This window comes from Triturus cristatus, chromosome 11 (genome assembly GCF_964204655.1).
Source record: "Triturus cristatus chromosome 11, aTriCri1.1, whole genome shotgun sequence".
Lineage (NCBI taxonomy): Eukaryota > Metazoa > Chordata > Amphibia > Caudata > Salamandridae > Triturus > Triturus cristatus.
The window spans coordinates 962057418-962083233 of record NC_140594.1 but is presented as its reverse complement, the minus strand read 5'-3'; the positions used below and the strand labels follow the sequence as shown (position 1 = coordinate 962083233).

Here is a 25816-nt window from a genome sequence, read left to right as displayed (position 1 = left end):
CTATTCTCGTTCCCAGCATATCACTTAGCAGCTTTCTTATATCTTCCCAATATGACAAGATGTTAGTGCACACCACGCCAGATGTATGAAGTCTGCATTATCTGCATGACATCTTTGGCATCGTGCGTCAGGTCTAAGCTCACATTTATGCAGTTTTAATGGCGTGTGGTAGGTTTGGTGTAGATACTTATAATGTGTAATACCCATTTCCCATACCTATTTGGGATGAGCATATCGGTCAGTGCACAGCATGTAGCCAATTCTTCATCCGAAAGCTGTGGGTCCTGGGTCACCGATAGTGCTGGATGGTGTTGCAGTGGCAATGCAGGTGCATATAATGGAAGTTTTGTGCTAATTTCCCCATTCTCTGCCATGCATTGGTATTCAGACATTATATTTCTAATGTCCCCCAGTATGGTTGCATTGTGTGTTTGTTCATATTCCTGTTCTAGGGCTTTTACTTAGGCCTCACGTTGTGTGTGTGTGTGTGTGTGTGTGTGTGTGTGTGTGTGTGTGTGTGTGTGTGTGTGTGTGTGTGTGGGGGGGGGGGGGGGGGGGGAGTTGTTTTCCAATATATTTTAGTATGCCTGCGTTTGTGCTTATACACACTCCACGTATGGTGGCTTTAAAGGCCTCCCATAATAGGCTGGGATCATCTCCTGACGGTTTGTTCAATAAAAAGTATTCCTCAATTGCTTGTCTTATGGAGGTGTTGTAGAAGGGATCTAGCAAAACCTTTGCATTGAACCTCCATACATATGGTGGTGGCACATAATCAGGAGGCTCAATAACCAAGAGAACTGGTTTGTTGTCAGATAGCGTTTTCGGCAAGTGTTGTGCATCTTTTGTGCACAGTCACCTTCTCAGTTGCAAGCCAAGAGTCAATGCGTGACCAACTGTTATGTATGGTAGAGTGGTGGTTGTGTTGTGGCCATATGTTGTGGGTTTCTCAGGTGCCATACATCTAGCATTTTAAATTCCGTCATTCCCTCGATCATACTTTGCACTGCCCGCTTATGAGGCTCTTTGGTATTGTCCGATCTATCTAACTCCTCATTGAGTGCCAAGTTTAGATTCTCCCCCCCCCCTCCAATAATAATTCCATGTCTGGAAGTTCTCCAAGTTGCCATCATAGTTTGAAAGAACTCGGGGTCGTCTATGTTTGGGCCACATGTGTTGATTAGACCTATACGATGTCCCCGAATATGACCTGTGACGATAATATATCGCCCCATATTATCCGTTATAGTTTCAGCTATTTGAAATTGTACACCTTTCCTCATCATTAGGAGGACCCCTCTGGCATAGCTAGAATACGAGGACATTATCACTGTCTCGGCCCATTTCTTACCCAGTAAGTGGTTGCTAATTTTTGCAAGGTGTGTCTCCTGCAACGTCACTATGTCGACATTTTGTCTATTCAGAAATGCAAACATTTGCCTAATTTGTTTTGGGTTATTTAGGCCTCTAATATTCCAGGATAGACTACGTATTTGCGTGGATTTCAATTTAGTATCGATACTCTAACTTTAAGTCTTGTGAATAATGTGACATGTAAATACAATCTGCAACATAGCACATCAATATTATTGCACTTAAGGTTCTGCAACTTAAACCATATCCTGCTGTATACGTACTTCATAAGCCTATGCAAACCAAGAACTTTACCCCTAAACCCCCCACTCACATCAGCATACCAAACATGCCGAAGACATATCCTTTTTAACAACAGTAAGATTGTACAAACAGTGGCGGGGAGCACCCTGGGGGGGGGGGGGGGGGGGCTGAGTGCTCACATCTACACTCGTGCATACGAGTGTGGTTGGGGTGTATCTGATTAACTTGGTGAATTCCCTGCGGTTTGTTACCTCTTTGTATCAGAGTATTGTGAGCAATCCCACATTAATGACCCTGTACATTCATAGAAAAGTGTCCGAGGTATGCAAGTGTACACCTATTAGCGAGTGCACTATTCGGATGTGTTGCAATGGAGAGTATTGCGCAGCCAATCAGGCAGGGCCTGTGAGCTACACAACAGGTCTGAGTTAATGTGCGTGTTTACTGCAGAGATACTTAAACTTTGTGGCCCAGTGACTGAACATTCCAAATGTACATTTCCGTTCCTGAAACAATAAGGCACATTATATACATTACCACCTGCATAAGTTTGTCAGTCCGATTCAGGATCAGTGGCTCTATTGGTTTGTATTTTACATCTCGACAGTCTTTATAAAGTCCTGCGCTGCTCATGGAGTAGTTACTATTTTGGCTCGTCCATCATATGTTATGCATAGTCATGCTGGATATAGCAGCGCATACTCGATCCCCCATCTCTCTCAATTTCTTTTTCGCGGGATCAAACTCTTTCTGTGCCGCCTGGACAGACATTGTAAAATCAGGATAAAAACAGATAGTATTGTCTTGATACGAGATTTGTTGTTTTTCTCTCTTTCATGCGTAGTATCGCATCTCTATCTCTGTAATTGAGAACACGTGATATGATGGGTCGTGGTGGGGCACCTGGGACTGGTGCAGTCGCCAATGTTCTGTGGGCTCTTTCAACAATAAGCACTGAGGAGAAGTTTTCCGCTCCGAAAATATCCCGCAGCATATTCTCCACATAGGCTTCGAGTCGTCCCGTATTGGTACTCTCCGGAATCCCTATAAAGCGCACGTTATTGTGGCGAGATCTCGCTTCTAAATCTTCATTTTTTTTGTTTGATCATCTCCAGTATCTTTCTAACTCCGTACATTTGCGTGTCGTTGTGTGGGATTCATCCTCGACTGCTGATATTCGCACTTCCACATCATTCAGTCTCTCTCCCTGCTTATCTAGTTTGTCTGATATATTATCCACTCTCTGTGTAAGTGTGTCACGTTTGCCATTTATTGCTTGTAGACTTGCTTGTATTGCTTGCAATGCAGCATCCATATTAGATTGCTGCGTTTCATCCGCGTCCAATTCAGTGTCAGAGTGCGCCGTTGTAGGTTTTGACATGCGGCGGGTGTCGAAGGAGAGTTTGATTGTTGCCCATCAGGTTTGCCCATGTCCCTGGTGGTCCGTTTATATTCGGGATGGTCGAGTTACCCTTGGGATGTGCAGTTCTTGTGATATATTCTACTGTATATTATACACTCATTTTTGCTAGCATTATAGCACAGTGAAGGTATTGTACATTTACAGGCAGACAAAGGAGGCAATATCGTTGTTATGTCTAGAGAATATTATGATAATGAGATTATGAGTCAATTTAACAATGTATTGTGGTACAAGAACCTGCCCAATAATCCAGTGATCGATATCAAGAAAACGATTAATGAACAACTTAAAAAGTGGAACACGGTGGGTCTGCTTAATGATGATGAATACCGCATCTTTGAATAGATAGACCAAGATATCCTTGCCTCTATACCGTACCAAAAATTCATAAAGATGCTACTGCCCCCCCCCCCGGGAGGCCTATAGTGTCTGGAATTGGAGGCCTGACAGAACGAATCTCTGAATTTATAGATACCTTTTTACAACCTTATGTGAACAACTTGCCATCTACGATTAGAGATACTAAACACATCCTTAATACCATCACTGATATTAAGTGGGACGAGTCGATGACTCTTGTAACTTTTTGATGTGGTGTCTTTATACACCAACATCTTACATGAGCAGGGACTGTCAGCACTTCGCCATTTCCTCTACAAAAGACGAGTGGAATTTCTGGAACACTCTGAAATGATTATAACAATGTCGCAAATGATTCTTGAGCACAATGTGTTTCTGTTTGGAGGAGAGTGGTACCAACAGACGTGCGTTACTGAGATGGGTTCCAGATTTGCGCAGTCTTTTGCCTGTCTCTTTATGGGATGGTTTGAAGCGGCGCATATCTGGGGCCCATCTGGAGCTGCTTGGCAGAATTACATCATGTTTTTGGCCACTATATTGATGATTGCCTACTTATTTGGACAGGAAATATGGATGAAATACATAGCTTTTTTGAACATCTTAATACCAACTTGTTTAACATGAAATTTACAATGACTTCTAGTGTTGAAAAAAATAGTTTTCTTGGATGTAGAACTGTTGATAGAAAACAACAGGATTAATTGCAGAATGTACAGAAAAGAGACAGCCTGTAACTCTATATTACATGCAGCGAGTGCTCACCCTATGACCCAGATAAATTCCATACCCTATGGGGAATTTTATAGAGCACGTAGGAATTGCAGCAAAGACTCTGATTTTGATCAATGTACTTCTGATATAGAAAAAAGGTTCACTGATTGGGCTATGGTGTGAAAGTAATAGAACAAGCTAAAAGAAGAGTGTATGCTCTTACAAGAAATGATATACTCAAACCACGCCCCTCCAAGACCTCGAGAATACAAGAACCAGTGAGAATGATTACAAATTACCACCCCTGGTCACATAAAGTGTATAATATCCTCAAACTCCATTGGAACTTACTTACAACAGACCCAGATTTGAACAAACATTTAACCAGGTGTCCCAGTATAACATATCGTAAGGGAACTACTATCCGTAATATGGTTAGTCCCAGTTATCCTAAGAACAATAAGGACAACCTGACTTGGCTCCATAAGAATAATTTGGGTTTCCATAAGTGGGGAGATTGCAGTATGTGCAAATATGCCCTTTCAGGAACTAGAGACTTTCAGTATAATGGGTCCAAGAAGTTTCAGGTCAATCAATATATTAATTGCAATACTAAATTTGTGATCTACGTTATTGTATGCAAGTGCACTATGATCTATGTGGGAATTACGATCAGAAATCTTAAGGTACGAATCTCAGAACATTTCAGAGCCTTAAAAAATATGGATGATAGATATCCAGTTGTACACCATGCTTTGGAATGTCCCGAACAAAGTAAACACTTGTCATTTAAATTTTATGCCCTTGAGACTGTGCCAGCTGATACAAGGGGAGGGGGGGGGGGGCAACCGAGAATTGAAATTACAACAGGTGGAAGCACGTTGGATCTTGAAACTGAATGCGGTGGACCGGGGAATTAACCGATAACGAACTGCAATATTTCCTGGGTATGCAACTCAGATTGGGACATATTCTCTTCCCCCCCCCCCCCATCATGGACACTGTTTATTTATGCTTGCCTTGAATTATACTTGTTATATGGCTTATTGTTTAGATCTGAATATGTAAATCTAAGGCTACATATTTGTATCACAGGCTTGGATAGAATATGGAACCAGAACAAAATAATGGGATTTTTTTTCTTGACTGAGTAACGCTGAGTTGTATGGATGTTAACAGCTTTCTATTATGGTCAGACACTTGGCCCAATGAACCTAGCTAATTTGTCCTCGCTCATAATATTTCTTACATTTATTTTTTTTATTCACTGGTATTTTACATATTTAAATATACCTTCCTTTTGCTTTATTCTATATACTAATATAATACCTTTTTTTGCACTTTACTAATATTACGATTATATATTTCTTGAATCGAATTGGTCCGATTGATAATACCAAGATGGCGCTATTTCTGTGGTTGCTTTCTCGTGGCATTTCGGTTCCACTATTGTCCGTCGTCTCTTTGAATATCCTAAGTTATAGTTGCATAGACGTGAATAGTTGTCGAAGTTCATTGGGCCAAGTATCTAATAATAGTAGTCATTTTGCCCTCTAATACAGTTCTTACATTTGGTCTTTCGATTATTGTTATTTTATTTATCTAAATATATTTCTTTTGCTTTAACTTTTTATTAATTTTTTCTTGTATTTTACTAAGACTATTATCAATTTGAATTGAAATGGTTCGACTGACAGTTCCAAAATGGCGCAACCTTTGTGGTTGTTCTCTCGTAACCTTTTTGGTTTCACTATTGTCCGTCGTTTGTTTTAACATCCTAAGCTATTTAGACCCATCTCAAGATGGCGCGCGGGTTACACGCCGACTTTCGTGTTAGAGGTTCTGATTGTGGACCTCTGGTATGCAGTACGAGGTAAGCACGAGTGCTTGGTCTTATGGCTAGTCGATGTGAAATGAGAGGGCAGTTAGATGATTAAGATTAGCGTTTGTATTAGCATTCGCCTTCTAATCTTTGGTTTCTTGTATATTTGAACTACATTAGCGGTAACACGTTTGCCTTTAGTGGGATTTAAGACTGTCGACATTATCAATATCAAGCACCATACATAGAACAATCTATGCGCGCACTCGTATCCCATAATATCTATTGGCTTATTATGTTAATGCTAGAGTCGCTTTCACTTTATCTTCCAGTTATATGTAGCTTTCCTCCATAAGGCGATCCTGCTCTTTATTTACTATTATGCTGCTATAACTGCTGTGGTTTCATTTATAGAAATCACTTTACATCTTTTAGCTAAACGAGTTGTGCACTTAGGACTGTCTTTTTGTCCTTGTGATATTGTTAGAATTATGCACACTATTTTTCGTGCTCTTTCTTACATACTAAGACAGTTTCCTCCTTTCTGTATCAAACTAGGATAGTTTCCTCCTTTCTGTATCAAACTAGGATATTTGGCTGCTATTTACTATCTAATATTAGAGAGATTGAATCCTTGGACTTTTAAACTACTGTACAGATGGAACTTACCAACATCATTTTCAAGGTACGCGTCCTTATTACAGATTGGTACCTATCTAGTATTAATATTTGCGTTATATTTTAATAAAAAAGAATTTTCCTTTAATTTTTAAATAATGAGATTAAGATGTATCTCGATAGGAGTTTATATGCTTTGAAACGACTTTGCATCTAAGATTAGTCGCTTGACTGACCTTATGAGGTTCGGGGCGGTTTGTTTTACTATCCAGCATCAATAAGGTTGGACTCTTTGCTAATTTACTTACTGCTTAATTATAGAGGTCAGGTCCTTTTTTTAATGTTTTAAACTTACATATTGGACTATATTGATGCGCATGAGGAAGTCCGGTCTATAAAGATGTCTTTTGACCTTACATGGTATAGAAAAGTGCACTTCCATTTTTCTTTGATCTTGACTTTTTGTATTTTGGTAAGTGTTAATTTATTATTCTTATTGTCTCTTCCTTTGTTGTCGCACGGACACGCCTTTGAGAATTTTTACGTCTTTTACGGTTTTCGTCTTTTGCCTCTTCCACTTTTCTTCTATTATGGAATTTGCCTTTTCACTTTCTTGTGATAGGTATGTCACTTTACTTTCAACTTTATTTTTATTTTCTCTTTTTTATATACTAACTCAAGCTTTATGCTTTTATTATAATGTTTCAAACAATTATAATCTTTGTTCTCTTTTCTGTTACTTGGGGTGCACATTGTAGACTTTTTTTTCCTTTTGAGCTTTCAGGTTGAAGTCTTCTTTTACCTTGGTGCTTTTATACACATTACTGCAACATGTTGTTTTCTTTCTGGTGCGTTTATAATGTGGACACTTCCACATTGCACAATTAAATAACTAGAATGCACACATGTGATGTGGGTCGAATTAAGTTCACCACATGAATTACATGTGGAATGTTGGAACTATGCAATACAATGGAGTCATGTTTCTAGTCTCTAGCCCTGATGAAGTCCTGGGCTGATAGCCTTGAGGACGAAACAAGTGTTGGCTTGGCTTGAAGGCATCAGCTTGAAGAATATGTACAGGAACAAGAAAAATATTTGACAAGATTGAATTAAAGAAGAAGAAACTAACACAGAACGGATACTTGGACTTTATTTGACCGGATAGATGAGCGGTCTTGCTCGGTTAATCCTTTTTTCAATGTATTGTACATTTACCCTTGTAGCCGTTGGATTAACTGCTTTACCCAGGGTATCAGTTCTCTGTGAGGACAGTTCGAGGCGATATTTGCTGGTTCCTAGTACGTGAAAAACAGGGCGCTTCCACCGTCACTGTGGCTACCAGTGAAGCAGAACTTGTGCCCACTATACACCATATCTCTTTTAACACGTACAAGGTCGAGTTTTGTAGAACCCAGTTCAGCTACTGGAAAGGATCAGTTCCTAGTGTGCAGTTTATAGCTCAGAATGCTTGTATTCCGAGGGGGTGTGGGGGAGTACACCCTATTCCGCTGCTGTTCAGTCTATGGACGCACCGGTCTAGGCTCGGAGTGTGCAGCAGGATGTATCACAGCACCAGGCCGCCTGCATATCCACCCGTACGCAGGGACCGCGGAGATATGGCTCAGTTCAAATAGGCCGTAAGAGGCGATGTGGGCAAGCCGTTTACACCTGGAGTGCGCTGCAATTGAATCTATTCCCTCCATGTCCCAGAGGTCGCGAGATATTACCCTGTAGGTTCATGCCATAGCCTGTGTCTCCGGGGCGCACCATGTCGCCGTTCTGCCGTGAGCAGCCGTCCGCCCCAGCCCCCGCTCCAGCGTATTGTGCTGTTCTCAGGGCGGCAGCACACCACCCCACAAGTCTGTCTGCGCACCAGAGCCTCCGGTGATGTGTGCACTTGGGCTAGCACAGTTTTCAAAGTGCAGCCTGTTGCTCTCTCTTTATCGGGTCCCTTGATTCTGAGCGCCGCAAGTCCGCTATTTCTTTTACAAGTGTTAATACCCCACAGCACAGCGTTTCTCGAATCTCGCTTCGCTGATCTCTGATCACACAGTTATATGCCCGCGCTTCTGTCTGTATCATACGCTTCTAAGCCGCCAATGTTCGTGTACTCACTTGACTGTCCCTCGCTGTGCATGGTGGGACCCAGCAGATGGCGGCTGCGGCCGTGCGCCACTAATTGAGCCGCGGCTTGGTTTCCACTACTCGTTCGCCACCGCGTACATCGCCGACATTTTGTATACGGCCTGCTGCGCCAGGGGGCTCACCTTCGGATGCGACTTTCTACGTTGCACCGGTCAATTACACGCATCCAATGCCACAGGATCATAGGGCAGTAGTTCCGATTCTGTATATTCTGCTCAGGTTTTTTACAGGGGACACCAAATGCGAGAGTTCTTGGCTAATTAATGTCCCCGACCGGCGGAGCGGCACTAGCGTGTAGCCAATCCGCAGTGCGTCCTCTAGCGCCCCCCAGACATCAACAACTTTAACGATAACTACAAGCAGCTATACCCAGCTGGGCTGGGTCAATCAGGGTGTGAAAAAGAAAATTTTCTGGAAGACACCCTGATCCTCAAGCTTTTGCCTGAGACTTGGATATTTTTTTACACTCACCATGGAATACTGAATGCGTTAAAAATGCTATTTTGCCAATCAATACGGTCATAACACCAGGCATGGACTGACTGCTAGTTGAATTTTATGCCACCTATATAAACCTACTCACTTCTAACTTCCAAACTACTTGAACTATACAAAGACTGTCAAATAGGAGGCAGTCTACTTTAATCCACAAGGGGGGGGGGCCGGATAGTGGTCCTCAAACTTGATCACAAAACACTAGACATGACCTCTTATCCGCCCCCTCTCTGAACTCCATACTGATGATCAAATCATGAACAAGATCATGGCCTCCTGTGCGTTACACTCGTTAATGCGGCCTGCTCGGTTAGGATTTGCGCCCGACAGGAACACTTCCCAACTTATTTTTTCTTAATTATCTTAGATTTTGAACATAAAACAGCATTTCTTGCACTATAAGGTTATACAGGAAAGAAAGCAAGGACAATGTGTAGTTCCAAATCAGCACTATAAGTCCGTAGCAGCTCACTCCCTGGCAGCGCAGGCTGAATCGTCTTAATCACACAAAGATCAACAACAAACTGTTACAACTGAACTAAATACTACCCAGTATGGTCTTTGGCTCCAATCAATCTCTTCCCTATTTGCTGTATAGGACAGCCCTAAGACCAAGGAGACAGAGCATGGGCGACATGGGTCCAGCAGAGGCTAGTCGGGTCACCTGGTCGCTCCTCCAGGGGTTATAGGGCACAGTCTCTTCCCCCTGCATATCCCCCATCCCCCAGTCAATACCCATTGTACAGGTGTAACTGCATCCAACACAGAATGGCAAAAGAAGCCACCAGTCTCATGTGGAATTCGTGTCCCTATTTCAGTTCCAAGAACCTAATGACCACCTCCTCCCCACAAGTCCGCCAACGGCAGTCTCTGTATCCCTCTGTACTCTTCGGCACGATGCGCCTCCCCTTTGACCATTGCTCATGATTGCACTTCACCCTGCCATCTTCTATAGGGTGGGCCATGGGCAGGGACTTCCATTAACAAGCAATGTCCCAAGGCCAAGTTCAAGAATCCGTCACTCACTTTCTGTTCAGTGCATCCCTTAACCCCAGGAGGCAGCCTACATCCGTGTGACGCTGCCTGCAGTTTAATGAGCATTCCAGAGTCTTCACGTCCTGTAACCAAAAACATACTATAAATCAGACAGCCCCAGACCGTGAGTAGAAAATCCTCAACCTGAGCACATCTAGGACACCGAAAGTCTGGAAACCTCTGTGGAGTAAGATAGGCGCAGTGCAAGTAATTTAATTGTGAATTCGAATCTCCCACCAAATCCGAGAAAAGTCCAGCAAATGCTAACCCACAGAACACCTAGAGATCAACAATCTTCTGCACCCCTCCCAATCCAGATTTCGCATCAACCACAGCACAGAAACATTTAACCCTTGCATCGCTAATCCATCCGTCTGCATTCAGTGTGGATTTGTACAACCAAAAGACCAGGTGTCTGCCCCCTCCAAAAAGACAGTCTGCAGGAGCTCATGAGTAGGGCCCTCTGGCTCAAGAGCCCCAAGCACGTAGCTTAGGTGATTAGTGTAGGAAGCTGGCTCTTTATGTAGTGATCCAAAACAAGATACACTGTCTAAAGAGACCAGGAAAGCACAAGTTGCTTTACAGAGGCACGTATGATAACTCATATGTTCTATTTTGTGCTAGTGTGGGTGACAGTTGGCCTTATCAGAGGGTAGTGCTATGCATTTGTTGTACACAGAGGCAATAAATTAGACACACTCAAAAATAAATCGGAGACCAACTAAAAAAAAAAATACGTTGTATTTTTATGTCAATTTTGATACCAAGAACTTCGTTATCAAGTAAGTACATTTTTAAATATGAATTTTTACTGGTAACTAAATAGAGCACTTAAATGAGTCTTTACGCTTCAATGCTTCCCTATGGTAGAAAAGGCATATGTTGCATAGTTATTTCTGATCGTACATATGTACACAGTAAATACAGTTATTAAATGGGGTGGGTTGTCTTGCCAATTTCCTGACATTAGCTTCTTTTGACAAGCAGTATTCACAACTGGATAAATTACTTCAACTCATCCACATTCTTAGTTAAAGCACCTTTGTAGCACTGGCAAGAAAGAAAAATCACCAACATTCACAATGTCCGTTTACATGAAGACCTATAAAAAGCCTGATTAATACTGCCAATTTGCAGGACTTCATTTACTTTTGTAACAAGGAAAAGCTCAATTAATGGCTGCTTTGGTAGGTTCTGTTAATGGTTGGGAAAGTAGAGGGAAAAACTAGCTATGTCTAGAAAAGCAAAAAGCCACAAGAAGGAAACAAATGGTGTTTAGAATATTGGTTTAGCAGTATATAAAAAGTTGTGAAGAAAAAAAGGGTTGATTTACAAGTCTGAGAAAAGGTAACGGAGAAAGAAGAGTGGCTGTGTGTGTTGAGGACTGGTTCAAAAATAAACAAAGCAAACACAAAAGAGATGATGGACAAAGCGCTGAAACTTTTCAGACACTCACCCCCAGTCACAGATCTGGGTTGAATCCATCATCATTCTTTAGCTCACTTCGCCACCTCAGTTCAGACAGAAACAAAGAAAGGGAACTGCAGCAGTAGTGTGGAATGGTGTTCAGCGGGACAGAGCGGGAGATCAAGTGTGATGTACTGAAACACGGCCTTAGGAAGTGATTTAGTGGCTTGTGTGAAGACAATGTCTCTCTGCACCTCAGTCAAGGGAGAAGGGGGCAGATATGCTGTAAGAGATTGTGGCCCTTATCAGAGTACAGAAGGATAATGAAGCAATTTTGCATCGTATGAAAGAAAAGATTGGGACCGCTATTGAGGCATGGATTTCACTGCCATCAGACATCAGTGTCAAGTTACCAATGGCACCATGTTGCAGCCCTAGACTTTCATTGCACAACATTTTGCGAGTTGTGGTCTTGATTTACAGAGTTTGAATAAATCAGAGTTATGTGACATCACAATGCACTGTAATAGGAAAGCCCACAACTTGTGCAGATGGCTATGGTGAAAATCAACTGCAATCCTAATCATGGGATCCAACATGTATGGAGTCCAGAATCCAGGCAGCAAATAAAAGGAGGACAAGACTACATTAGCCTGGGTAGCTACTCTATTCATAGCAAACGCTCAATGATCAGAGAATAAAGGTTTAATATGAATCAGAAATTAAACTAGGATAGGATATGGCAAATCTACCAAGCCAAAGCTATTTACAATGAGAAAAGATGGTCAATAAAGGATGTGGTAGAGAGCAAGGAGGAATATTAATAAAGGGGAGGAAGGTTGCATAATTTTGTCCCACAACCTTTAGTAAAATTCCATGAACATTTAACAACAAAAAAAAAATATCTAAAAACGCAAACTGTGTGCCAGTATATTGTATAACTTGCGACAAGGGTACATTTTGGGGTAAATAAAACACTTTCATTAAACTAGTAATAGACTGGTTTGAGCAAAAAAAATATCTTTTGGTGAGATACTTTCTACATGAATGGCTTTCTGGCACGCAAAAATTACATGTTGCAAAATGTAAAGTAATTTTGCTAGTGTAATAATGTCCCCCAGGCCTAATTTTTAAAGCCAAGTCTGTTACAAGCAACAAGACTGATGGGCAGAAACCCTCAGGAGATTTACGCCCACTGGTCCACCAGAAAAATGGACAAAGTCCCAGTGCGACTGGAAGGACATTAGAAAGAAGGAAAGGAAGTGCAGTGTACAGCAATAAACTTGAAGGCCTGCTTATTCGGAATTGATCACCAAACTGAAGGCTCTCTAAACAAGGAAGGAAAAAAACAAGCATTGGCATAGCCAATAGGTCTCGCTTTTGGGACCTTATAAGTATTTAGTTATGCAACTTTTGCATGGCTAAACACTTATAAGGTCCCAAAGGCGAGACCTATTGGCTATGCCAATGCTTGTTGTGATTTGACACCTATATTTGCGGTGATAGTGATGTCAGGCCTATATCTGCAGCAATAGTGATCTCACACCAATATCTGCAGTGATGGCAATCTCACACCAATATTTGCTATAATAGATATTCCACACTTACATCTGCAGTAATAGTGATATCACACCTATATCTACAGTGATATCGATCTCACACTTGCAAGCGCAGTGACATTTAGTGCGCAAATTAAAAAGTAATGCAAAGTGCTCTTCAAAGTAGCGTGTGTGTGAAACAATGATGTATATGAGCCTGTAAGTGTAGTCACTATTTTAAATGCATGCAGTATTCCATTCCTGTATATAAAGAAATTAACACTAACTGTACGAGCTTACACTGCAGCCTAGCGAACTGTAAGAAAGAAGATGGGCCTCAGAAATAAAAGAAGCCAGCAGTGCGGTTAAAGTAGCTGCTTTGCCAAAATTGTCTAAATAAGGGAAGGCACCACTTCGATGTTTAATCCGCAACATGTTGAAGGCTGGCGCTTATACAAGCTATGGTAGTAGCATGTATAGGCACAGCGCGAAAGCTAGTTTGTATATTAGGAGTATGTAGTGCGTAGGATTGTATTATACTAAAAAGTGCACATACAGGAAGCGCACTGAAGTGAACTGCAGTGGAGGTGCACTTATAGTTAACGGTAGAGAAATGCACAGTGAGAACACCAGAGACAGCCCACAAACATTGCAGCGCGCCTGGGTTGATGAGTTTTGCGTAAAACATGTTTTGCAGGTGGGTGCGATAAGGCTTGCATGTCCGGAAAAATTAACTTTCAAATGCTTGGTTTGTTCTGTACGGAAAAATCAATGTAATAAATAAATAAGGGCGGCAGTGCGCATGTAAGTAGGCTGTGAAGTGAGTAAGTTTAGACTCCCCTAAAAAGTGTACATATAGGAAGCACATTAAGTGTCCCGCACGTGAAGTGCACTTAGTCAACACTGAAAAGATGCACATTAAGAGTCTGTCCATATAAATTGTAGCACGCCTGCGATGGTGCCAATTATGTGTAACACATATTATGCAAGTTGCTGTTATAAAAGTTCCATGTCCAGAAAAGTAAGGGATTAAATAAATAACGGCGGCAGTGTGCATTTTAGGATGCCTTGAAGTGTATATGTTTAGACTACACTAAAAAGTGTACCTAAAGAAAGCGCACTAAAGTGAACTGCAAGCGATGTGCACTGACAGTGAACAGAGAAGAGATGCACACCAGGAACACCAGAGGCTGCTCTTAGAAATTGTAGCACGCGTGGGATGGTGCCAATTATGTGTAACGCAGGCTGATGTGATAAGACTTGCATTGCTGGTAAAGTAGGATTCAAAACGTTCCTTTTGTTTTGCGTGGCAAAGCAATGTAAACAATAATTAATTACGCCTGGATGCATGTTAATAAGCCGTGAAGTGTGTAGGATTATACTACAGTATAAAGTGCATATACGTACCGAAATAGTTTTAAAAAAAGGGAACCCTATTTTAAATCACAAAAGTATAGCACATGGCCTTAGTTAAAAAAAAACATGTACGTGAGGTAGAGATGGGGTGCTAATGTTCCCTTGTCTGCCAAGTAGGTGCGAACGTTAGATTGTAAGTATGAAAGGGTTGGTTAGGTGTGGCTCAAAGAAGAATTAGAGGGTATGTTTCACTTATGCGGCCGCTAAAGTGAAAGTAATCATTTTGCGGCCGCTTTGATGTTCGCAGTGGCCGCGCGGCTCACTGAGAACATCAAAGCGGCCGCGAAATGTACACGCAGGCTGCCAAATGGTGCGCACGCCCCGCGCACATGCACTGTAGTTGGGGGCCTGAAAAGCACTCGTTTGCACTTCCAAATCCCCGTCTTCTATAGCTCTCGCCAGAGCAGCGCTAAAGCGCTGGCTCAGGCGAGACTTAAGAACATACATTACCAAACATAACAGGGCCCTGAACACCACCACACTTACAGGGAATAACGCCACAGATAAAATACTTACTGGCTTGTTTGCGTAGGAAGTAAGTGTTTCCACTATGATGGCATACATTGCAGTGAAAGCTGTAGTTGGTCATGAAGGGTAGACATGCGCTATGGAAAGATGTTAAAAAAAAAAGACAGGTCAGCATTTTAGTGCACAGAAAAGGAACAAAATTCTATCATTCAGAGTTATGTGCTAACTTTCAATTAAAACTAGACATTAACTGAAGAGAAGCAACTTAACTCTGATCTGTTGTGTCTCTTCACTTGCAGCTGGAAAAAACAAATCTTCTGCGCCCCACTATGGCATGCACACAATATAGGAGCGTAGCCATTTCTTTATTACACAGTCTTGCAGGCAGTAGAGGGATGGATGAACACTGGATACTAACTCTAGTATCACAGAGTAGGGAGACTACTAGAAGGGCTACGCACCAATAACAGTGGGCCACTGGGCCATCTATTGTGCCCATTTTCATGCAAATGGCAACATCACCGATTTACGTTTGGCTCATATCACAGGCCTCCAACTCTGTAGACAATACCAGCAGGTAATTTTCCCTTACCCTGTCATTTGGTTTCACTTCTAAAAAAACTAAGGCCTTAAAAGAGCCCCAACTTTGATTTATTTGCTCACATTTGGGAACCCCAGTGTACTATACACATATTTTAAACTAACTCCTTGCACCAACAAATCCTTATAACTTGCAATTTGCCATGCTCAGTGAGTTCTTGTGACTAAGACTGTACTACATAAAACCTATATAAAAATAAAATTCTATAGCACTATAATGCAGTCTAAGCAAACTAAAATGAATCTATATGGTTGTAGTCTGGGCTAATCTTGCGTGTATTTTCAGCATGTCCATTATTACTTTCATAATTGGCCGATCATTAACAAATGAAGGGATCCTATTGTGCCCTCTAGTAAGCACTCAATCACAAAAACCAGGACTTAAATCAAAGACTAATCATAATGTTAACCTTCAAAAAGAAGTACTTTTTCCTGGTAATGCTCTCAAACTGATTTGGCGATCTACAGTGAATCTGATTTGCAAAGTTAGATTTCAAAGCAAACCTACGTAGTGTCAATGCTGAAGGTTTCCGCTGAGAACCACTTTGCGCAAATCCCACACTGAAGTTCTATCTCTCCGAGCTGGCGGCCATTGTCGTCATCAAGAGAACCAGTCTGAGTGTCCATTGCTTCCAAACCGTCTCCAGCACCTTCCTGGCAGCACAAGAGATTTAACACAAAATCCATCAGGCCTGTGAGCAGGTGTAAAGCAATACTATATAGAAATTCATACAGACTGGAGCAGTCCACTAAGCAGTGACTAAAGTACAAGACCAGTATGGAATACAGTAGTTGCAGACCAACCAAACTTTCAACACTTCCATCTTGTCCACAAGCATTCATGTATGCCCTTGGTGACCAACCATTAGCACAATACTCAGCAAGCCAAGACTTCGACCTTACATATTTTCCTTTCTACAAATTACAAACATGATAACATTTTGAAACACTAAAGAGGGAGATGAAGGGGGGAAAAAAATATGGGGATTTTACTTTCCCTATGAAGCAAAGAAGATAATTGGGGAGAGATTTCTAAAATAAAGCCTTTTTGGCTTTGATCAAGGGTCACCCACTTCAATTGGGCCTATTGGCATATATGAGCTTAGAAGCAAAATTTCACTTTTTACTCTTCTCACAGTTCCATGTTAGCCAGTGTTAGACCTGTCAGCCCTAGGGTGGTCTTCACCTACATTTTTTTCCCCTCTTTGCCTTCCACTGGACCACACATTTCTATTTGACTTCGGACTCTGGGTCCCTTAGCACTGCTAAACAGTGCCGAGGTGCAGGTGCTCTCCCTTAAAAGCATAGAGACACTAGTGTATCAGCCATAGGCCCTGCTACTGCAGTGAGGCCTACCCTTCATTTGCATGCTGGTAGTCTGCACGGTCTGGGACTTTTTGCAACTGTAGCCTTTTGTCCCTATTGACAGGCAGGTAGGAAAGGGAACACCCCAGAGCCTGCTGGGGTTTTCCAGAGATTTCCAACCCCCTAGATTCTTCCAGAAAGTGCCACCCCTCCCGGTCACCTGACTTTAGGGTAGAATAGGGAGGGTTCTGGCCACACATCCCTGTTACACTACTGGACCTGGAGGAATCTCTGCTGGAGTAAGAATTGCTGTGCCAGGAGGATTGCCACTTGTGAGGAGGCTAACTGCTGCCCCCCCTTGCTGAGCTTCCCTACTGCCTGCTGATCCTGCCTGGCTAGAGAGAACTGGAAATAACACCCCCAGAGTGTCTCCACCACAAACTGCTGACTGTTACCCTACCTGATGGGGGATTCATAAGGACCACCACGCTTTCTTCCTTGCCTGAACTGCCTCTGCAGCACTGGGTGTGTGAGGTTAATTCTATCAGCCCTAAATCACCGCTGCTGCCCAGGACTGAACTGTGCTAGAAATCGCTGAATTGACTCTGCACCTTTTGGCCCCACATAGCTAAATACACACTGCCAACAACACGATAAGTGCAAAAGGGTGACCTGCGCTTTTACCGCTACGATCAGGGCAAAGAGTGACACGCCCTCCCTAACCTCTTGATCTGGGCTTTGTTGGCACAAGCCTGCTTAAGACCTTTTCTACTTCCTGGAAAGCATTACCTTTGTACCATGGACAGGGGCTGGTGTCTATTGCGGACGATTTTACCCTACTGTATGTAAGGACATTTCTCTGAATACCTTCACTTGAGGAACTGTTTTGCCCTTATGTTCCCCCTCTGAAGGACAGTTTCTGCCAGGCTATTTTGCAACAACCGTCCCAAAGACATTTTGCCCGACACGGTTTGCATATGGGGACTTCTTACTATTTTTGGATCTTGCATAAATTTTACATAAAGATACCTTTTCATAAAACTGGTGGTGTCCTTTTGCAAGTGCTTTTACTGTTTCACTGTTGGTGTGTGTTGCACAAATACTTTACACATTGCCTCTGAAGTTAAGCCTTCCTCCTCTGCGCCAAGATACCCTGTCGGAAGCGGTGGTCCCTATTTGGACTAGGGTGCATACCCCTGCCAACTAGAGAACCCGGTTCTAACAGCCAGTATATATTTTCAAACTAAATATACTAATGCTTCTTTTCACTAAATGTACACTATTTATTGACTTGATTTAAAAGGAAAGTAAAGTTTTTGCTATGGCCGGCATTAATGAATTAATTCCTAGTACAATGTGCTTCTTGCGTAAGGGAGCCTCCCACATTCAACATTGGAGCGGATTCATCCCATTCCTTAGACAAAACAGGATTGGGGCCTCTTCCTAAAGATGCTGAAGTCCTGTCCAGTCACACGTTATGTCAGGGAAGAGTAAATATTGACAGCAAGATTTTTTTACCCAAACACCACACAATAAATCAAGGTCTGTAGGCCGGGGGTTGCAGGACACACTTAATAGCGGATAGAGGGAATCTAACATTGGTTCAAGCAGACAGATTTCTGCCATTCACTAACCATGTAAGTTAATTTCATTTAAATTCACAGTTTTAGAATATCTTATGTAGTTATCCCCCCCCCCTAAAAGACCAAAAAACAAACAAACTCACATGGATCTGCCCTTCTTGAACTCCTCTCCCCACCCCTTGCACCCTCGTCCCCCAATGATAGATTTACACCAATGCAGCAGAGCTAATCTGGACAGCCTAGTTTCATTAGAGGACATCAGAAACAGACAATACGCATGATAGGATAAAACTAAGGTTGTGTGTTATTAGGGGCAAATTACGCCCAAAGTGAAACAGTCATTTAACACTATAGCTATAACTCCAGCCAGTAGAGTGAAATTAGTTGGTAAGGTGCTGGATTTTATATAGTGGCGTAATTGAAATCAATGTCCTGCGTACATTTTTTAAAAATATATATATAAAAAAAAAATGTTTTAAAAAGGTAAAACCTGCTCTTGCTCCGGATGTAGACTGTGCCACGCAACAAATAAATCCAGTAGGCCACATATCAATATTCACACATTTTCAAATTTCGTAAGGTTGTAGAAACTTACTGTAGCCAACGACCACCTCAAACTTTGTTGAATAATACACACAGCAAAGGAAAAACAAGCCTTTTCTTTCAGCTAAAGAAATCCTCCTTTAAAGGATCATGGTTCTCTAGTTGCGACGGGCCGCTGGGCAGGTAGAGTGCCATACGTTGACAAACTGGGAAACGTTAAAGGTCAGGCCCGGTCTCCATTGTGATTACATTATAAATTACGAACACCAGCCCAGTGGTGTGTTGTGTAACATTGCAAGAGAAAACCAGAAACCAAGAGTAGGCCATACACCAGTGTTATTTGATAATAAATTGGCAGGCTCCTACTATGCACAGGAACATTTCAGATCTTTCATTATGATACATATTATAAAGTCAGAAAAAAGGAATACATTAAAAGAAAAAATAACAGTGCATCTATCCTCTTTTTAGTAGTGCACTGCTGCTATCATTTTCACAAAATATCCTCCAGCGCTGAAAACTAAAATCCCGCCATAAGTACTGCTTTTGGTTACATACCGAAGGGTCCTTCCCATTGGAGGAGTCCGCATCTAATCCTCCAGTGACATCAACAAGAGTAGACTCCCTAGAAGAGAATGACAGCTAGACTTACCAACAAAAAACAAGCCCTAAATCAAAACAGATAAGAGCAAATTAGGAAATAAACAGAACACTCGTAGAACTCTGGAGTTCTTCTACCACTGTCCCTGGGTTGGTAGGGGCACCAACAATAATCTGATCTTAATAGTAGAAAGAGGCAATTTCAATTAATAACAGAGCAACATATAAACAAGTAAGAAATATTTCTCAAAAAATATTCTGAAAAATGCATTTGGTGGAAAAAGAGCAACACCTACTTGGAGGGCAATAGTGTGCGCTCATCACAATCAGCACGTATATTGGTGGAATGCTCTTTATCTTACTAAGATGGGTCACTAAAGATGATTTGCATGGCAATAAAAAAAATGGAAGTGGGGAAAAAGATTAACAGGGTGTGCATTAACACCCCTACAACTACCCAAAAGATAAATTATGCATTCCCCCATCTTGGGGAAGATAACAATTTATTAGCAATTAACAGAAGCCCAAACAACATAAATACATACGTGTGTGTGTGTATCTATATATATATATCGTCCAACAAAATGCCCTTTGCATTGCCAAAGCACTCGACATTGCTCGGACCATCCGGTCATGATTTCCATGCATGGCTTTCCGCTTCACCTTCTCTCAATTTGCCTGACGCGTTTCAGGGTCGAAACCCCGTCTTCAGAGGCTGCAATAATGGCACTCGGGAATCGCTTTACTTCATTTCTGACTTTATTTAATTAACATGCCCCCCAGTGGGCGTATGCTAAGTGCATCGTCATCTGGAGTGTTGCTGGGACTTGTAGTCCGTAAAGCGGAGAATTGTTTATTTCTTTAGTAAGTCTCCGAGTGCTCATTACAAAGTTTATGCTTATCTTAAAAATACCTTAGTAGGTGGTGTCACATTAAGGTATGCTGCATCAGTTGTAGAGCGCTGTGCCAAAGAGTCATAATTCGTTTAAGACTCAGGCCTCGTTCTGCTGGATAGTGTTACTCCTCCAACAGGCGATGGTGCTTTGGCCACGGCCAGGCCGCCGTGTGAAAAATCGTCCAACAAAATGCCCTTTGCATTGCCAAAGCACTCGACATTGCTCTGACCATCCGGTCATGATTTCCATGCATGCCTTTCCGCTTCACCTTCTCTCAATTTGCCTGACGCGTTTCAGGGTCGGAACCCCGTCTTCAGAGGCTGCAATAATGGCACTCGGGAATCGCTTTACTTCATTTAATTAACAAGCCCCCCAGTGGGCATTTTGTTGGACGATATATATATACACATATACACACACACGTGTATTATATATAAGCACATACACACAAGGTGGTGACAGTTCAGATAGTGTAACTTCAGCTTATGAACTAAATACATTACAACTATGCATTGTTGCAGGTGAAGACAAAGTGGACAAGAAATAGCATTCCATTAATCAACTATATAGCTCAAATGTACACAATACGGACATTACAAAGACAATTCCACCTAAACAGTATAGTGTAGATCAGCACGACAAGCATTCTGATTTCCAAGTCTGGCCATCAGCATTGAGGCATTATTAGTTTCCCTTGTATGGCTCGGTGCGCTGTTACACCAATGGAGGGATTACCTGTAGTGCCATCCCCAAAAAACATATACAGAAACAGCGAACCTTAATCAATGTCCAGAGAGAGCACCTACTGGACCCATTGATCAATATTCATGTGCACTAACTGCATTTCTGTTGGCCTGATAACACTCCCCATTAAAAGGAATACTAGAAAAGGGGTATAATTAAACTTCTCACTGAAAGTTTTAAGCACAGATCAATGCATTTGCAACTTTGTGTGACCTTCCAAACCTTCTTCTAGTTTCTGCTGTAAGGGTATTAAGCAGGAGTGGGCCAAAGCTGCCTTGATCCACAAGTCCCATGGGACTGAGGGCCTGTGTATTTCCCCTTGGCTGGGCTCCCAACACTAACCAGTTGACTAACACTTGGACTAGGCACACGCCAAAGATGTGTGGGGGACATAATAGACTAGACAACAGCGGGCTCTGAGGGGCCTGCTCCTAGTAGTGGAATATTAAGAGGCAGGGGTTACTCCACCCTTCGTTTAAAAGTGGCGTGCTTCAGTGCCCAGGCGTCTTGGTAAAAAGAGTTAAATCCACAACAATGTGACACTTGCGACCTGAAAGGTGCAGGAACCCTCTGGAAGAACCCAGACAGGCCGAACCAGGACATCACGCCAGGTGGGGACGGCGAGCTGCGCACACAATGATTTTCGGTTGGAGAAAACCCTACGGTGGCCATGTCGGCGCAAAAGGGCCGAAAACCACACTCCAAACTAAGCTGGATAAATTTACAGCCCAAAAGTCGGCAGATCCGACTCATCACAGAGGGGAAACGCAGCGGAAATGGCAGATTCCGACAAAGGGGACCATACGTTTCAAGAGGTCATAGATGCCACTGCGGGAGTGTGAACATGGTTGGAGCACAGAATGGATACGTTCACGATCAAGATTACGCTAATGAGAGCAGACCTACAAATGACAGGCGAGAAAGTTAAGGCCATTGAAGTGACCACCATGAAGCTGGATGAGGAGACCAAACAAATGCAACAAGAAATCAAAGAACTCCAAATCGCCAGCAAATTGGCAGAAAACAAACTTGACGATTATGAAGGACGCTTGAGACGTAAGAACGTCAGAATAGTTAGTGTATCCATAAAAATCAGATGGCCCAGCTACAGATCTTTTTGTGGAGGATCTAATCGTCAACCACTTGTGACCGGAAAACCTGTCCAAGTGCTTTACAGTGGAGAGAGCCCATAGGGTGCCACGGGCAGACATAAGCCTGGAGCACCCCACGCCCAATCTTAGCAAGGTTTTTAAATTTTAGAGACCAAGATGTTGTGCTGCAGGCTGTTAGTTAGTCTCCCCCAGTGAAATTTGAAAATAACGAACTGTCCTTCTTTCTGGATTTTACCATGGCTGTAGAGAGACGGAGGCGAACCTTCCATGGTGACAAGAAACAACTCGAAGACAGAGGTATCCAATATTTCATATTGTTCGCGGCGAAGTTCCGTTTTGAAGCAGATGGCAGAGAATGGTTCTTTGATACCCCAGAGTCAACCCTGGAATGGCTGGAGGGATGGAGACCAGCAAAGGAACTTAACACCAGATGAGGAAAAGATCAGTCCTCTACACAAACTGTTACTGGGCGGATGAGCAACAAGACTAGCCGCCAAAGAGGGAGCTGGAGAATAAAGGAGATCAATAACAAACACCACACGACCGTCAGATGAAACAGGAAGGCAACGCAGAGTGTCTTGGTTTGGGGACTAGAAACACTGGGCTGCTCAGAGGGTTCAATAACCGCTAGCTCCAGCAAAGTACTGACTTCAGCTCTGATGCTTTCCTAGTCTTGATCAGACTGTCTATCGATTTTGTTCTTGACAAGTGCACCGTCATCAATGTCCACATCATGGGTACACCAGTTTGTCTGACCAGGGGTCAAGGAAAAGAGCTTAGCATACTGCTGCAAGACTTGCTTGCAATCAGTCAGCTGTTGGGCAGTGAAAGGTGTCTTTAAAGAAAACTCCATCAACTGACCCATCTTTGGGGCTGTATTAGAGAAGGTCAGAGAGAGGTTCACTCTCTGTCTCCTGATCCTCATCAGTCACCATCAGCATGGTGAGGACAGCCCTGTCATGGAAAAGCTCAAGGCGGTTCACAGGATCACCCTTTTGGGTGTCCTGCTTGTGCCCAGGTCAACCAAGTAGGTGACCTCACTTTCTTTTCTAAGATGGGGTAAGGGACACTCCGTCTGTCCTGAAGAGCCCTTGGTGCCTTTGGCTCCAAAACCCACACCTTTTTCCCTGGTTGAAATTCTACCAGTGCAGCTTTTTGGTCATACCAGTGCTTCTGAAGCTTCTGGCTGGCCTCAAGATTTTTGGAAGTCTTTTTGCATGTACTCTGCCATTCTGAACCTTAGGCCTAGTACACAGTCCACAATGTCTTGTTTGGGTTCTTGGAGAGGCTTCTCCCAACCCTCTATTACAAGACAGAGATGTCCCCTAACAGGATGGCCAAACAGAAGTACAAACTGAGATAACCCTACTCCCTTCTGAGGCACCGCTCTGTAGGCGAAAAGCAAGCATGGTAAGAGGACAGCACATCTCCTTTTGAGTTTTTCAGGGAGACCCAAAAATCATGTCTTTCAATGTCTTGTTAAACCTCTCAACAAGACCATTGGTTTGTGATCGTAGGGTGAAGTAAACTTGTACTGCACTCCACACACTTTCCACATGTGTTTTGGGTAAGCAGACATGAAGTTTGCCCCCCCCCCCTCTGAAACCACCTCCTTAGGAAACACTACCTGGTGAAGACACCAATGAGGGCCGTGGCTACTGCAGAAGATGTAGTAATCCTAGGGGGAATTGCCTCAGGATACCTAGTGGCATGATCCACTACCACTAGTATGAATTTGCTTCCTGATGCCTTGGGAGGTTCAAGTGGGCCTACTATGTCCACACCTACCCTTTCAAAGGGACCCCCAACCACTGGTAGTGGAATCAAGGGAGTCTTTGGGTGTCCACCTGTTTTGCCACTGGCTTGACAGGTGACACAGGAGCTGACAAACTCCTTTGCTTTCTGAGACATCTGGGGCCAGTAAAAGTGGCCAACTAGCCTTTGCCAGGTTTTGGTTTGGCCAAGATGTCCAGCTAGGGGGATGTCATGAGCTAAAGTTATTAGGAACTCCCTGTACTTCTGAGCCACTCTCACTCTCCTAGTGGCTCCAGGGTTGGGGTCTCTGGCCTCAGTGTACAGTGTCCCTCTTCCCAATAAGCACTGTGGGTACCACTGACATCTACCCTTTCCTGGGTAGCAGCTTGCTGCCTCCGGCTTTCAAGAGTGGAACAGTCCTGCTGTCCAAGCACAGCTCTTCCCTAGAAGGTCCCCGGGGCCTAAGAGTTCAACCTGGTAAGGGTCAAGCTCCAAGGGCTCAGTTCCCATCTGGGGTGTCCAAGTTCTCTCCATGAGGAGAAAGCCCTGATCCTTTTGCTGTACAGAAGCTGGTTTCCCGGTCTTCTTACATTTCCTCTTGGAAAGTTGGGCCATACTTTCAGGCTCCAACACTTAGTTTTCACCCTGCTTTCGGCTCTGTGAAGTGACTAAGACTAACACACACACACACACACACTTTTTTTAGTTCAACCTCAGCCCATGCGTAGGTTTCCAGGTCATTACGAAGCAGGCAGCTGGAAGCTTTTGAGACACCACTAACCACCCCACCCCACCCCACCCTTTCCATTGTCGCCATAGCATGGTTAGTAGTAACACTGTCAGCATTGGTGACTGGGTACGTTTTCCCAATCAGGTATTGCTCTAGGGAAACCAGTGTATCTCTCGCCATAGTGACACTGGCGTCTGTACTCCTCAGGGCTTCTACCCAAGTCCCATTGATCCAGGGGTATTGCAAATACTTCAAGTTGGGTGGTCACACTGCTAAAGTGGCAAACTCAACTTACCCCTCTGTGACTAGAACTGCTTCAGTGTGCAACCCGATTTGCTCTGGACACACTGCTGATCCCATCTGGAGACTGGCTACACCAGTAGTAGCTGGAGGAGGACTGGGGGGCTTCTTGTTAGGACAAGTATCATCGCCAGTTAAGTGTCCCAACTTCTTACAGTTGTTACACCAGGTCTTGAAAAGGATCAAAGTTCTTTCCCCTGTACCTATTAGTGGACTGGAAAGAGTTTAGGGACTCAACCTCCCTGTGCAGGTTTTTGGGCCCTTTTGAAGACGAAGGCCTTTTATTTTGGGGATTCTCACTACCTTTCCCCTGGGGAGGTTTTGTAACCCCTTTCTTTTGGGCATCCCCGTGGCTGTTTTTGTCACTCTTGTCTTAACCCAACGGTCTGCCTTCTTTCCCAATTCTTTGGGAGAAATTAGACGTAGGTCTACCAAATGCTGATGTAACTTTTCGTTAGTGCAATTACTTAAAATATGTTCTTCCATAAACAAGTTGTAAAGTCCATTGAAATCATGCACATTGTGCCCAGTTAACTAACCATCTAGTGTCTTAACAGATTAGTCAACATAGTCAATCCAGGATTGGTTTT

The 25816-nt window shown here is 43.0% G+C and overlaps 1 protein-coding gene across 2 annotated transcripts in view; it reads right to left on the bottom strand.

The window, feature by feature from the left end:
* The window catches only part of ASH2L (ASH2 like, histone lysine methyltransferase complex subunit), a 134876-nt gene that overhangs the window by 96897 nt on the left and 12163 nt on the right, over positions 1 to 25816 (bottom strand). For both annotated transcript variants that reach the window (XM_085634971.1, XM_085634972.1), the window contains exons 2-4: positions 19648 to 19714; positions 16167 to 16312; positions 15107 to 15195 (exon numbers count right to left, since the gene is read on the bottom strand). In XM_085634971.1, the coding sequence (XP_085491097.1) occupies positions 15107 to 15195; positions 16167 to 16312; positions 19648 to 19714 (302 nt within the window). The remainder of the gene's footprint in view (positions 1 to 15106; positions 15196 to 16166; positions 16313 to 19647; positions 19715 to 25816) is intronic.